Source organism: Seriola lalandi, unplaced genomic scaffold (genome assembly GCF_002814215.2).
Source record: "Seriola lalandi dorsalis isolate HSWRI2012SDOR001 ecotype SW California unplaced genomic scaffold, Sedor1 jcf7180002054544, whole genome shotgun sequence".
NCBI classification, from domain to species: domain Eukaryota; kingdom Metazoa; phylum Chordata; class Actinopteri; order Carangiformes; family Carangidae; genus Seriola; species Seriola lalandi.
Window position 1 is genome coordinate 3,385,637 of NW_019525097.1, and position 16,601 is coordinate 3,402,237.

The 16,601-nt window shown below is 41.2% G+C and overlaps 1 protein-coding gene across 2 annotated transcripts in view; it reads left to right on the top strand.

The window, feature by feature from the left end:
• The window catches only part of susd6 (sushi domain containing 6), a 32,920-nt gene that overhangs the window by 1,192 nt on the left and 15,127 nt on the right, over positions 1–16,601 (top strand). For both annotated transcript variants that reach the window (XM_023415067.2, XM_023415066.1), the window contains exon 2: positions 5,787–5,972. In XM_023415067.2, coding sequence (XP_023270835.1) covers positions 5,828–5,972 — 145 coding nt within the window. In that variant the 5' untranslated portion in view covers positions 5,787–5,827. The remainder of the gene's footprint in view (positions 1–5,786; positions 5,973–16,601) is intronic.

A 16,601-nucleotide genomic window follows, 5' to 3' on the forward strand; every position in this document is an offset into this window, starting at 1 on the left:
GAGAAACCACTGATGTTAAGGAAGTATTCCGTTCCCACTAATGTTTCCACTAAAAATAGCTTCATTTTCTGTGTTTAATATAGGGCTCGGATTAATGTTTTCATCAAATCGTTTTTCAACACATGTTGTTATGAGAGTAGGGGAGAATATAAGTCTGTTATCTGTCCCATTTTGCCACATCATTTATATAGCGGAACCTGTCCATTGTATTTGATATGTAGTGCTGTTACTAACATTTGTTTTCATTTTCGGTTTATCTGCCAGTTACTTTATCAATTAACTGTTCAATTAGGTGGTCTGACCAACATTAGAAACAGTAGATTTTAGTTTCATTTCTGCATAAACTTGATGAAGTACCTTGATACGTCATGGTTTCATTTGCTGGATTAGCAATTTAACAATTATGTCTGGGTATTTTATCCATTTACAATTTCTCAATAGATTTTCCTGTATTAACTGATACTATAGATTAGTATCATATAAAAGTGCATTTACCATGATATATGAATTTATCCATATTGTCCATCATAGAGGTATTTTTTTTTCTTTTTCACAAAATTAATTATCACAGCTGTAAATTCAGTCTGTTCCCATAATTATAAATCCACTGTCAGTGAACATTGTCCTGCTCCTAAGCAACTTTGTTGAGCAGTGCAGTGTTCACCGACCAAATAACATGCTATTTGCACTGAGTCATTGCTCCACTTTGTCGCTAGAAAATCAACCTGTGTGATTTTTAATGGCAGCCATTATTTTATGTGGTGTTGTGCCTGCCTCTATTATTTCCTGTTATGTTATAATGTTTTTAATCCTATCGCACCTATGAGTTGTTGATACAGTATTTGAAGTGTTCAACAGTATGTAATATGTTACTTTGCTGGACAGCGCTCTCTACTTTTTATGGCTTGATTCAAATCTAAATATGTTTTTCTTTGCAGAATTGATAGGAGTATTGCGATAAGTATAAGTGTTACAATCACTTATCTGACTTCCATTGTTTGGACTGACTTGTTTAGTTTTTACACTTTGTACATGCTCTGGCTTTCACAGAGTAACTAGCAGACATACTGTGTGCAGCTTTAATGGTTCTCAGTTTAAAACACATTGTGTAACTGCATTGAGAGTTTTATGATTCCCGGTCCAGCATTCAAAGGCTTTGCTGTTTGACAACATAGCTTAGAGAAAACATCTTGTGAGTAAAGATAAGAACATTGTTTGGCTTCAGTCCCATTCTCAGATTTTCCTACCTTTCACCACTGTCAACATAACATTTGCCAGTGTTTCTCTCTTTTTTAGTGTGTTTCCCCTTTCATTGTCTTGTTTCATCTTACTTCTCTCCCCTTAACTCCTCTCTTCCTTATCTCTTTTTTCTCTCCTCTATTTTTGTGTCTGTTTCTGTCCCACTCCTTAAGGAAGTGCAGAAGGATGCTCAGGCCCTGTGGGGCTTAACACTACAAAATGCTTCATAACAAAGGGTCTTTTCAGTGCTGCCATGCAGAGTCCCATCTCTGGGCTCCCTCCGCAGGCCCAGACGGGCTCCACCAGCAGCAGTAGCATTGGGGCCTATTGGGTGGAAATCTCCTCTCGGCTGTTTCTTTGGCACACTGAGTGCTCTCTGTTCCCGGACACATGCCTGTGCTGCTGCTCTCCTTGGCTCCCTTTGCATTCCAGGAGCCCCGGGCAGCTGAAAAACTGCAGTAGCAGCCTGCTGGCTGGCTGGTTGTCTCACTGGTGTCTGAAGTGGAGAGTTGCATAGTTTTTTCCTCAAGTGGCGGACTAAAGAGACAAAGTATTAATGCTGTAAAAACTCAACTTTCTTAATGCACTGGATTGAAACATGGCCCACACAATCAATAACAAGCATGGCTTGGCATTGCATCTAATGATTATTTTCGTTATTGACTATTATTTTGTGATGTTTTCTGATATTATTGTTTGAGCATTGAAATGTAGAAAAACAGAACTAACGTCTGGCATAACAAAGGCATGTTGCTGTTCATAAATTTTTAAATGGCAACAGCGCATCTTCATTATGAGCTAGCCTGATTGATGATGATGTTTGATTTCAACACAGCTTCAGAACAGCTTTGTTCTGGTTTTGGCAGTATTTTCCACATAAGGGTGCCATTCCCCTCTATCCCGTAAATCTGACAGAGAGCTGCAGATTAGAGATTGTACAGTGTGCTCTGCTCCTCCATATGAACATAGCAGTAAGCTAGAACTGGCAACGCTAGTTTTGTTGGATGGTTTGGTGTCTAGTTTTGCCTCTTCTTACCCTGTTGCACAAAATGCTATTTTCTTTATTGGATTGGAACAAGTGATCACATTGATTATGGTGACCAATTAAGCCACATGCCACTCAGAGCTGACAATAATTCTTCATGTATTTTATATAGGTCTAGTTGTGTTTTCTGAAACTAACACTATTTTGAAATGATTTAATCTGGGTCCTAGACTCACAGAGCTTTATTTAATATTAAAAAAGGAAGTTGTCCTGTTCTTTTATATGAAACCTTGAAGTGTGTGCCTTTCTTGGATCTATGTGCATGGGCTGACATGTTTAAAATCTTCAGTGTTTTTTCTAATTAAATCTGTCCAGTAAGCCAGTTTAGATAACTTTTGCTTTGTGCTCATTTATACATTCCTTTAAATTGTCCTGCTGTTATTGCATTCACTTTAAAAAGATACATTCTGTTTTGTTAAATACCCCATTCTATTGGTACTAATATAAATGAAAGTAGTCATACTGTGATAATGGCTTGAATGTCAGCCATTTAGAATGACACTGATGGCTGCACACGTTGATCGTAGATACACCAATGTCATCACATGCCCTAAATTGTGATTTTAGTAAGCTAATGTTACGTGGCTTCTTACAGCTGTGGGCAGGAAGTATTTGTTTGTGTGGTTTGGAACAAAATGTTGTTCCAGGAAACAGAAGGCTCACCATCTTTGGTGGTGTCTGACAGGAAACCCACACAGTTGCAAGTTTGAAAGTTAAACATGACGTATTTCTGAGCTTTTGCTGTCAAACTGCCTGCTGTGTTATTAATCAATTAAATGCATGAACATTAAGTCAGCACATCATGAGATCTGCAAAAAATTCCTTTAAGGCTCAGAACTATCTTGTTCTAACTAATTGGAACGCTGTATTTTGTGGGATACCTTAGCACAGAGTTAATGACTTTCTCCTTTTTCAGATGATCTTGTGTGAAAGCAATTAAGCTAATTCTGCTTAAGTTTTCACTTTGCGATCGTACTGGCCGTTCAATACTCTGCCCTCAGCGCTCTCGGGAGGTCAGTCCTGCATTATAAATGCCATCCCAAGTGGTTATTTACATCCCAACAAGTGCCTTTGAACAAAACACGTTATTTTATTGTCCTTCCTTTGACTTTTGATTGTCCTTGATTTTTCTTAGACAAGTTAATGTAAAGCCTGTCTGTAACCCAGGCCTTAGCAGCAGTAGTCTGATCCCAACATGGACAAATGAGAAAGCGTCTGTGGATCAAATGGCTGGCACAGGTCCCCTGCGTGTGTTTTTGACTGGCTGCCCTTTGGCTCAATGCAGCAACCAAACTGTCCTGCCAAAACCGACTTGCGTCACTCTCTCCCACTGGCCTGCACCACATGCAGGTATGCCTCACCATCCCACCTACTCTTGGAGACATCAGAAAGGTGGCAGGCAGTAGGGGGCCCTGCTGTTTGTGTGTGTTTGGAATTTTCTGCCAATTTAACTTATCTTCATCTTTTGGTAATTTGAAATCTAGCCTAGTGCAGGACACTCACATGTGGAAGCACTGGCAGTAGCATAAGATATCCGGAAGTTGAATTGCAGCATGTAATCAGTCCAGTAAGGTAGACACACAGTGTCACTGCAACTGGAGTCAATGGTCTGTTATGAAAACTGAATTTTATTATGACATTGACTAAGAAATTGCATTTAATGTGGATCTTTCACGTTACACGATCCACTTAAGGCCACTATTTGCTCTGATGCAGTCCAGTGGATTCACACTCCTAGCATGTTGTGTGAATGCTACTGGCCAAGCATGTGTTTGTTTACTGTTACTTTCCTCATCATAGTAGCTCCTGATGGTATGTGTGGCAGCGCCAGTGGCTACGCGGCAGCTCTGCAATCAAATTTGTGGCTGTCTAACTGCAGCCATGCCATTACTGTAGCCATTAGCTCAGCAGCCTTGTGTAACTGTAATGGGCCCGCTGCCCTCTCTTGAGGATATGCTGCCTGCCAGCCGGCTAGTTCCCCACAGAACGCAGCTACTGCTTCTTCATCCCAATGTCGTTTAGGTTCCACTGTCTGCATACCCTATACTACGTGCAAGTGCATGTCATTTACAAAATGATAGTATACATCTCGTTGTATCTCCACAATCAACCAACAAATGCTTTTAGGAAGTTAGTTAAAGTGGTAACACAGAGAGAGATTAGTGGAGAGAGGATGGGGCTGTTTTTGTCTGTGTGCATATGGCTGTGTTTTTTTTTTGTTGTTTTTTTTTTTCCCACTGATCACGGAACACGGCATTTGATTTTGCATTTACATGTTAGATGTTTTACATTTACAGATACCACTTACACTGCACTTACATTGTACTTACAGAAAAAAATCCCAGATAAAAGGAAAAACATGGTCTGCAATCTATAATAAGTGACGCAAGGAACAAAACAGAAGCTTATTATACTGATATTATTGGCTGGTATTGGCTATAAAATACACTTTGCAACTATCATCAGCTTATAAAGTATGTTTGGCCATACGAGTGGTTAAAAAATACTGGGGATATATCAGCAAGAGGCACCTGATGTAGTTATCTTTACATAATATGTCCGTCAAACTCTATCACAGATAACAATCTGCAGCATATGGCAGCGTAGCATCACAGCTGAGCAGCCCGTGGAATAGCATCTGTTTATCACTCAACTGTAAAATACTGTGCCCTTTCTATCAGGACTCTTTAATAACTACATTTGAGGATTCCTTGCTTAGTGAGTGTTTGTTTATGCGCTTTTATAGATGCACAAACAAACTAATATTGAATAACTAGTAACTAGGTAATAAATAAAGTAACAAGTTTTGCTGATCAGCGACATTGGCTAAACACTAGGGAGCAGCCTGAGTCAAAAACTTATTGAAATTTTACTTATTTTATGATGAAGCTACAGTAAAGTGCAGATACTTGGACAAGCTCCTCCACTCACCGGCAGGGTTTTAGTAAGAGCTGCAGTTGTAATCGCTGTTTTGTTTTTGAGCTGATTCTCTCGGGCACATTTTTAGCCTCTGTCCCTCTAATGCTGCTACCTCATCAGCAGCAGGGATGTGATTCCCTGTTACATCATCTATGGCAGAGTCTAATTGCTGGTTCATTTAGATTTTGTGGCAAAGACAAGATTGGGGATCGAGGGGGAGATCAGAGTAACTCTCAAGCCACTGTTGCTGCCACTAGCAGATTTTAAAAAGGAGAGTTGTTGTCTGTCTCTCAAGGGGGTGGTTTAATTGTTTTGAGGAACCAACACATGAGAGCAAGAAGTACACAGAGTCATTCATTTAGTTATTGTTATCATCACTAATCCAATTGTTAGTTGATGCCGTACAGAAAATCCTTTTTTCAGTCACACTCTGTTTCTCTTCCTGTCTTTAAAGCTCTTTCTCTATTCCCTCCTGTCTCTCTGTGTTGCTTTTGGTTACGTAATCCTTCGCTGAATGTTGATAGTAATCCGTGTCCTTCCTCCCCCATCCCTCTCTATCCCTTCCTCTATGTGGCCTGGACAGGTTAAGCCGTAGAGGACTCTCGCTGGTCGCCAGAAGAAAAGATGTGCGATGGAATGGTAGCGTTTCAGACGAGAGCCCTGTCCTCCTCTTCTTCTCCCTCCACCTCCTCCTCCTCTCTAGCCCACAGGCTGGCTGCCTCTGCGCTTCTCCTCCTCTTCGCCCTGCTCCCTCATGGTCACGCATCAGGTAAGACACAGAGACACACACACACACACACTCTTTCTCTCTGTTTCTGCTCCCACATGATACACATCGACTAAACCGCCATCTTCGCCCATCTGTTGTAAATTGATTGAGGTTATTTTTTCCTCGTCTTGCAGGTCAGTCAGATTAAACTGGTCTCTTTTACCCTTGGGTCGGTCAGGTTGGTCTGCCTCTGTGCGGCAGCTGAGTGCTCGATCCCACCCACTCTGTGAATCCATTCACTGCCCTAATGAGTCACAACAGTTTTCCTCCGCTATTGAGTGAAAGAGAGATGGTGTTGTCTGTGGTCACATTGCTGTCATAAGGTTTTAATCAGCCATGACATTTAGCGTCCTCTGAGAGCTTTTAGCGCGGCTAGACAGTTTTGGTTATTACCCCACAACAGCCCTCAGATCAGGTTTTTATTTCAGCCTGCGATCTTAGATAATTATCTTTGAATGTTACGTATCAGGGTTTAAAATTGAATTGATTGTTATCTGTTGGAGGCATTGTGGTTCACACATGGAAGTTGAAGTAAAAAGAGGTAATATAGGTATTTATCAGTCACTGCAGGACCTATAAAGCTTGTGTCTTGTTTTTCTTCTGAAGGAAGACAGTCCTGATTGCTTGTACTCGTCGAACCCCTTCACTTGTGCCAGCTTTCCTTTCACTTCAGCCCTCCAATATTCCAGTCCCCCCCCCACTCACAAACACACACTACCTCCACACATGCACTACCCACACACACTCACACACACACACACACACACACACACACACATAGCCAGCTTGTGAAATGTGCCAGATGTCCTTGCCACAGAGAGCAGGCGGACTGTGTATGTATGAATAAGTAAGTGTGTGTGTGTTTAAGGGTGTGAGGGGGGCGTCTGGGATGTTTGTAAAGTGTTAATTGATTTTCTTTCTTTAATGCCATAAATAAATGAATGTGTGTAAGAGTATGAGAGACAACAGGAGTAGAAAGAGAGATGGGTGGATGAGAAAGGGGATGGCACTTCCCAAGTGCATCATCTCTCTCGCTCTTCCTCTCTCTCTCTCTTATGTAACACACATGATTCATGTTGAGCCCAGAGGGGTTGGTATCGTGCTCACGTTCTGCGTCCAAAACACTCACACACATAACACTGCCTACCGATACCAAGGAAATGTGTCCTCAAATCACCAGCCCACGTGCTCCCTGTACTCTATGCATGTGTATGTGTGCAACCCTATCTTTACGTGTGCGCTTCACGTACTCTGGTTATTTGTGGATGTTGTACATAGAATAACATATAAGGCTGTAGCCAGAAATTCTGTGACTCAGGGTATCAAAATTCAATATGATAGTCGGTGCATTACTTAGGGACAAATGTGCACCCAAGAATTTCTTTCCAGTACCCATGATGCACCTGCCCCTTTAAGACTGCCAGTCAATTGATGGAAAAGGACAGATAGTTCTCTAGACTCCACTGCAAGGACTATTTTCAACTGGCTTGGTTAAAGGCAGTGAAGTATATGAACTGTGATCTGAACTTTTCTAGACCTATGATCTCATGAGCTGCTTGAAGGAGACTGCATGGACAACACGCCCATTCAATCTAGTTTGTGTTCATTTTGACATTGGCATTATTTCATATTGTAATAAACCAAGTTCTCAGGAATGTAATGGAAAATAATACTATGAATGAAATGACGACAATACAAAGGTTATTTTTCAGGTGCCATCATAGCTGTGTATTTTTTAACTTTAGTTACTTCCTTATAGTACATGAGGCAGTTATCTATACTGACTCACAGTTCAAGAGTTCTGGCTCTTCAAAATGGTGTACAGCCCTTGATATTTGCACTCTTGCGCTGAATGAATACAAGCTAAATATATTAATAACAGTGAATGGCTCAGGTATACAGGTTTCTAGGTAAACTGTACTGAAACAAATTTTTTCCCCCAACTTGTTAATGATGAATGAGTATAGTATTTCATATTTCTGATGAGTTTTCTGGCATTTTCAATTCAGGCATTGTAGTATGAACTTAAATTTTAATCAGACATCACAAACAAGTTATATTGAGGAATGAAAGATTTAGAGCCTTACCTCCTTGATAACAGAAGTAACAGGGGGGAAAAAAAAGCTAGAAGATATTTTTAAACATAACCTACTGCTCCTTTCCAGCAGCTTTTCTGTTAAGTCCTGATCACGCAAGAAAGGAGATTAAACTGTAATGACTTTCATTGCAGTCAAGAAAACAAGGAAACAGCAAAGGAAATGGAGTATAAATAAGAACAATGAGATGTACACACAAGAACAAGACATTACAACAATTACAACACTAAAACAACCAAGACATGAATTTACAGCATTTACAGCATCCATGTATGACCTGAAATCCATAGTTAGTCATCATGTCATTAGTTCTCCTGTTCACTGGCCTCTCTCCTGCCCACCATACATAATTCACATAGGTAATCCCTAGACGTGTTCCAGGGATGGAGATTGCTCTGGAAATTTTCATGAATATGAAATTTCATCACCGCTGACAGGCTTATTCCAGACTCATACAAATACCTGTGAGTGGTATGAATAGAAATGGATACTAAAAAATATACTGTACAGTATTTGCGTACTAGAGCAAAAGCTCCAAACACCAGAGACCAGAATACAGCACAGAGCAGCATCAAAGCTGTTTCTGGTCTGTGGAGGTTTAGGTTCCCTTTTTTGGTCTTTTTGTAGATATGTCTCTTTTAAGGAAATTTGGCATTTCAGTGATGGTAAATTAGATGGAGAGACGGGATGATAGACCGTAAAGGTTGAGGCATTCTTTGCTTCCCCTTTTGATTCCCTGAACAAAGAAAGGAATAGCTTTAAGCTTCTCCTTTTTGGTGGTTTCATGTTGTTTGTGGAAAGGTCAGGACAACGATTTCTTGTACCTGTTAATACGTTCTGTTAGGACATAGTGACAAAACCTCTTGGAGCTGAGTTATTTTTAGAACCAATCACAGTCCAAGTCATGTCTTTTTTATCTGTTGTTCAGCTGTTCATTGTAAACAAGATTACCAGCAGGGTATCTGCTGAGCTAATGTAAATGGCTCCCTCAAATTTGTGTTTGTGATTACTGCGTATGATTACATTTGTGTTTATGATGCACGGACATTTTTCCAAACATAGCAGCAACATGCTAAACAAAACATCTCTCCATTCAAGCAGAGTTCCGCTAAACACACACATTACAGAGCAGCACCTTGGGTTTTGTGTATGTAAGGATAAATGGCATTGGTCTGGAGGATTTTCAGGGCACAGTGCAAGCATCACTTGTTTCATAGCTTTTCTGAGTCTATTTGACATCTCACTAATGTTGCCTATACAGAGCTCAGTTCCTAATATGATGTCTTACAGTCCTTACAGTGAGCCTTTGTGGTTTAGTTCAGAGGAAGTGGGCCTAGACAGTGAGTCAGAACTGAAGGAGTGAAGATGGGAAATCCGAGCACCAAAGGGTCTATTCACATGATCACACGGCATGTTTTCAGCCCTAACAGTGTTATATGTCAGGAGGCAAAAGGACTCTGACCATCCTTGTGGGCCCAGTTAAATAGATAAATGATGCCCTCTAAAATCCCATTGTCCTGAGTTAAAGCTTTACATGAAAGTGCCTGCTAGGACCAGAAGTCTCCCACAAACAAGCCTGCTGTGTGCTCTGTGAGGCGATGACGTTTATGTATGTTTATGTGTGAGAACGGGAAATGGCTTTCCCTGGGCCTGGAAGAAAAGTAGAGTCATAGGGTAAAGAAAAGAGCAGGGGGAGAGGGGAGGAGAGCAAGAAAGGAAGCAGAGAGCTGCCTTTATAATTTCCTCTGAGATTTGTGTTTGTTTTTAACAATCGATTGTCCATTCTTGGCTTGAGTTGAATAGATTCCGCTCAGCCTGAAGAAGACCTATTGCACAGTCAGATCCCTTTGTTTTGGCAGTTCTTGAATCAGTGTGTATGACCAACCCAAGGATATGAAGATGTTTTCTCGAAAGCTGAGTTGCTCAAGGAAAAAGTCCCAACAACTCTCATTTCTCTTTAATAACAGTGGAGACTCAAGTGGCTAGCATAGCGTCACTGCTCTGACCGCAGAGGAAAATATCTGAATGAGCCATGCCCTACTTCTGGCATCTTCAAACAGCTGTAGTCTTTGAAACTTGTTGCTTTCTGTAGCCAAACAAAATGGTGTGTGTGTACAAAGAAGCCACAGTGTGCAAGTCTGCCTGCACACTGTTGGTTTTCAGCCCTAGCAGAAAAGTTTGTTAAATAGGATGGGTTTACAAACAGTGCAGCCCCAGGGGGTGAACAATGGGTCCTGTGCAATTAACAGTTCAAAATAGTCCCCTGAACTCCTGTTCGCACGGCATTTTGCAGGCAAGCAGGAGTAAAGCAATACGTTGGCTACTGGCTCCTTTCTGAAATGTGAGAACAAAGAGGGCTTTTAGGGGCGGTGTTGGAAGCCACAGGCTAAACCACAGCAAGCTGCAGCTCCACTAGATCACCACTCTGCAATTAGGACTGCTAACTCACTGTGTGTGTGTGTGTGTGTGTGTGTGTGTGTGTGTGTGTGTGTGTGTGTGTGTTTGAGAGAGAGAGAGAGACTGGGTATATTGAGCACACCACAGCCCCTTTTCTATGATGTCTCTGTTCTTCGTTTTTCTCTCCCTCTCTCTTAAAGGCTCCAGCCATTAGCCAGGTGAGACCGAAGCCCATTAGCGGCAGTCTGGTCGAATCCATCAGCCTTTCTCTTTCATTACCTATGTGTTTATCACTTGAGCCATCACTCTCTGCTCTCACCCTGTGTCATTTAACAGCTCTCCCACCCAATCAAGCCCTAAAGGGAAACTTTAAATGCCTCGCCAGAAAAAGAAATACACCATGGAAACAGATACTGCAGTGCGGACAGGCAAGACCATTTCATCCACTTTAAACAGTTGACCAGACAGTTCCATTACTTTGTGAAGATCCCAGATGGCCAGGATTATTGTTAGCTACACATCGCCCCCACTCGCCTGCCAACACTTAACTTATGATGTGATTTTCATTTTTTGACTCCCACTTTGATGTTAATTTTTCATTGATGTTTCTTTTTCACATTTTTCTCTTGACACATATATTTGTGGTTGCAGTTTGTGTGAGCAGTATTTTGACCACACGCTGTTATTTCTGATGACAGGTGCTTTATGTTAAAGGTTAATGAATGTCGAAGCAGGGAGTGGTGGTACTGGCAGCACCATTCACACCAATGGTCAAATCTGATTGCATACAAAATTAGTTTAGATACATGGAGGTGCATTTATAACCAAGCTCTTCCTGGTTATTTTATCCATGCTAATGCCATGAATTTAATGTTAAAACCCACACAGTTAGTATTCACTCACGTTGTTCAAAGCTTTGTTTTTGGGCCTCTCTCCAGAACTCGGGGATTATTTTAAAGTTACATTAAGGCTGGGGAGAGGAGACGCAGTTTGTAAATTGTTTTCCAGAGAAATGTGTGTGGTTGTCTGAAGCAGCAGGCAGTCATAATGATTTCCAAAGGGCCTCATCTGAGGGACCAGCCTGCTGAGGAGAGGACATCTCTGACTAATGAGCTGCTAAATATATCCCCCACTCTCTCCTGTCTTCTGTAGCTTTTGCTTCTGTTCTGTCTTTTACTCTTTAATTCATTCTTTTTCTTTACTTTCATTCTGCATCTGACCATCTTTCTACTTCCTAGCTTTCTTCTCTGTTTTTTTTCTGTGTATTTTTTGCGTTTGCATTGTCAAACTGTCTCCTCAGAAACTTGCCAAAGCACGAATTCATGTTAATCTCTTTCTTTTTCACTTTTTTTTTTCAATCTCCGCTCTGTCTTCCGTTTTCTTCATCAGTCTTGTTTTTTCCCTCCTCTTTCACCTCTTTGATGTGTGTTTTTCAGGCCCACTGAAACATTGTGGGCCGATTTTTCGTCACACCGTTAGTCAACAACAGCATCATGTTCAAACATGTTCATCAGCTTACGCATAAGGCACCAAGCATCCTACACACACATGCTGAATTTGCCAATTGTTGAGACATCCACACTGTGCCAGACTGTGAACAACCATGATCACAAGTCATAACAGCGGTACAACATGAATGCTTCTCTGTCAACAGTTCAACAGGGTAAAAAGGTGATATTTTGGTGGAGGTTTTTACCCTTTCCCCATAATCTTATTTGGGAAATTTTAGACTAAACTGATCCTTTGAAAAATATCCCTATTTTGCTTTGTAGATCAAGGAGAGCTAAGTTATTTATGTAATGTTGGTCACAAAATAAGGTGCACTTCCTATAGCTGATTCACAATAAAGCCTTTTGCCAGTAGAAGGCTTTTAACGTGAAGAAGCAGCAGTACATGTTTGGCTTTCCTTAGCAGTATCTCAAAACAGCAATTACAACTCTAAATCACTGAAGTTCTTAGGTTAGACAGAAGCTTCAGTACAGGCAACTGGATATCACAAGACCATCAGTTTAGCACAACAGCAGTAATCACGATTATCAGCTGCTACATTGGAAATACATTTGTTCGTGCCTCAACATGTCGTAGCTGTGGCAACACAGTGGAAATGGGGCAATATCGCACTGCATCATGCACAAGTCCCAATTCTGTTGATTCAGCTGTTAGCTTTAGTCCAACTTTAGCTTTGTCAGTAGCTCTCATCAGAAATTCTGCTAGTTTGCTTGCCAAATACCTTACCTAAAGTGCAAGGCTACTCAAACACAGTCAGTCTTAGAGGCATAACAGACAGCAAAATAAATTAAACCACATGATCTGACAGACTTGCTCATACTGAGCTGAGGGGAAGGGCTGTGGTATACATGTGCTGTCCTGTCACACTGTTTCTCTTTAACTGATTGCAGTTCTGCAGAAATTGCTCCGCCACTGCTGTCCTCTTTTTAGGCAATTTCCAGTTCGATAGATGTTTAATAGAGATTGTAAATGAGGAGAAGAGAGAGGAAAACACACGAAAATTCATGATTCTTAGCTGATCGTCCTCCAGAGGGAAGTCGGAGCATAGAGCTGGATTCAGAACAGCACCCCTGGAGCTGTTAGGGATTAAATACCTTCCTAAAAGATACTTCAGCGTTTGTGCATGGTTGCTGACTTGTAGGCCTGAGCTTGGGTCCACACTAAAAGCTGGTTTCTACATTACCCTATCGACATGGCTAGAATTCGGTTTTTACTGTGAGTACATTGTACATGCCTTGGTCTCATATTTGCCAACAGGATGAATTAACATTCAATATTTCCTCCCTACTTCTCATTATTCTGTGTTTTTCTTTTTGCTCCATCCAGTCCAATCCCGTCCCTCCAACTATCCAGTCCATTAGATGGAGTTGTGAGATGTTTAGTGGCCAGTTGGCTTAGCTCCACTCTAATACCCTCTGTCCTTATTACATCATCTGTAAACAGCTCTCTGTAACAAACAGTAGCCAAATGGCGAAGGTCTTTGTATAGGCATCACTGGAGTCCATTTGGATAATTGTGTCAGGATTTATGAGAAGCGTGCATATCTCTGTGTCTTATCTATTTTTATATCTGCATATCTCTTTGAACAGGACAGTAGATTTACAAATGAATCTTTGAATTTATATTCAGTTCAAAAACAATAACACATGGCCATCACAAACTATCAGAGGTCAAAGACGTCTTTAAATTGTTGGATTAGTCTGACCCACAGCCGAAAAGCTCCAATAATCAACTTATAATAATAAATGGAGAAATGTGAGCAACTCTAAGAATTACTTTTTTTTTTTTAAATAAATGACTGCAACAATGGATTCGACTAGCAGCTTGTTTAAGCATGTTATCTTTGACAGCTTGAGCTTGTGTGTGTGGGCTGAAGTCATTGTTACTATAAATGTCAGTTAGTCTTGATCACAAATTTGATCATATATAACATTCTTGGAACATTTGAAAATAACTGGAAACTTGTGATTTCCGTCTGACATATTTCATAAGTTGAGGCTTAATGACTTCAACATTTATTTCGACATCTGTGAGTCAATAACTGTTTTTTTGCCGTTTACTGGCTGTGCTTCTTTTCACACTTTATACACATACACATACACACACACACACACACACACACACACACTTATTCATGATGATAAGCAGTAGTTTGTTGGAAGCACTATCACTGGACTTCCTACTGACAACAAACTTTCTGTGATCTAGTGTTTTTGGCTTGAGTGAAATTTGTCTACTGGTATTTTTCCATTTCTTCATTATAAAAATGTCAGGTTTCAGTATTATATTGCACATGTATCTGTATCTACCACTGATATTCATAGCTGACAAAACTTTTACTTGGCTTTTACTTTAAGGCTAATGGATAGTTGCCCAGGACCTTGATATACTTGCTTCGGGAATATTTTTCAATGTTCCTGACAAATAAGCTGCGTCTAATCCTAGCTTTTCTTTTCTTTTCAGTAGCACTGACGTAGTGATATACCAGTGAGTGGGGATGTCCTGATCAAATTTTTTTGCCCCTAATCAAGATCCAGGTTCTTTAATATCTAGCATCTCACACACTGAACATAGTGCATCAATTGCTAATGCATGTCTTTTATATGCTCAGCTGTTTATATGCTCACAATGGGGTTCATTAGAACATGGATCCACTGTTTTGCATAATGACAGTTTCTGTACCCAGAGCAAACAAAAGTTTAGAAATAGGTCAGTCTTGATATTATGTAGGCAATAGGATTTGTCAGTAAAATGCCAGGATTGGGGTTCGCCACCAGGAAGATAAACTGCACTTAAACTTTTGTCAAGTATGTCCTTTGATCAGCTTCCCTTTATGATTAAGAGATCTATAGCAGTTTCACTTTTTAGTGGTCTATGTTGTATGTTAAGGAACTCTGCAATGGTCTATAATGTATACTAAACACACATTATGTTGACATGTAAGAACCCACTGCTCTTACAAAACACAGGACACACTCTAACAACAAATGGCATACCACTTCTCTCAGCAGAGCAGACTGTATGTGTTAAATAGGCTACTGATGCTTGCTGCCATTTGTTCACTCTCTTGATGACTTGTTCCAGCAGTTGCTCTATCAAAGTGCAGTTGGGCGTCATTAGAATGATGATGGACATTGGGCTGTGACAATGACTGTATTGTTGAATCACTGGAGATGCAATTCAAAATGCAGGACACAATCTCTCTCTTCCTTGCCTTTTTTGTTTTTGACAAAGATACATCACGATAATCCTTTATCCTGCTGTGTTAACAAAACAGAAATAAACAATTATTGTTGTCTTAGAAGTTTTCCTGCTCTTTGCAATATCACTGCTTCATTTCTCCTAGCCAGTGTGTTGTGTGTAGTACGGTATGTGCTGTGCTATTGCAGAGAACCTGTTCACCAAACAACCCAGGCGTGCCGGTAAAGATAAGTCGGCCAGAAAAGAACAGCCAGCTGCAGACTAAGCTTTTGTCTTACTGCAGTTTTTAAAAATTTCCATACTATTACAGCTCCGGACAGACTTACACTGCCCTCACCAGTGGCTCTGGTCCCACTAACACATCAGCGTGCCGGCTCTGGTAAGCAGGGTTGGGATTATCTCCCTGACTTTCACCTTCAACAAATGTCCCAGGCTCAGCACTCGTATCTCTGCTGGCTGGCAGGCTCAGGCTGCTGAAATATGATCAGCCCACAGTTGCATTGACAGTTTTTTTTTTTTCGGGGGGGGGGGTATGTTTTGTGTGTGTATGTGTGTGTGAACACATGCACGTGTGTGTAGGAGGGGTCCCACACACTCTTTTGTTTTCCTCTGAAAGCTGAGAAGAAGGAATGTCTGCCTCCCAGCTGTCCTCTGGAGTGAGGGTGATAGACGAGAGAAGGGGGAGCTCACTGTTCGCCTCCACTAACATCCTCCCATCTGTTACTCGAGGGCAGAAAGTGTGTGTATGTGTGTGTATGCTTGTATCTTAGGGGTTGAAGAGAGGGTCACACAATGGTGGTACTCCCCCTTGCCCTCACCCTCTTTGGCCTCTTATGCATATTTAACCCTTCAAATGCAAAGTTGTCTGTTGTGCTTTTCGGAGGCACGCTGCTAAAATCTGTCACTGTGCCCCATCCCTCAGTGAGCGGGGACAATGGGGTGTAATGGCAGTACACGTGGCTTGCTAAATGCATTGCAACAGCAGGGGAGGAATGGGTGGGGAGAGGGAGGATGTTTCTGTCTGTTTAGAGACTTCCTCCACCATGGGTGTATGCAGTCAGTGTGTTTGTTTCTGTGTTGCAGCTGCAGGAAGAGATGCTATGAGTGGTCAGCTAAGTTCTCTGGAAATGCTCTTACGGAGGCTCACAGCTATTTGACTCATGTTTTGGGGCGTATTTCCTGTTTACTGTAGAAATGACACTGTTGGCTTTGGCACCAGTGTACAATACGGACATCACTTGGCCTTTGTAGGAGTGTGTGGTGATGATCTGAGTGCCCACTGCTCTGTCTACCACTCAGATTCATACCCTGTGCCCCTAACCATTCACACAGCAGAGATAGGTTGTTAGTGAGTAACACAAACCTGCTGTTTACGAAGGCGCCTTGGGACACTTGCAACCTACACTTGCATAGTGAATAAACTGTC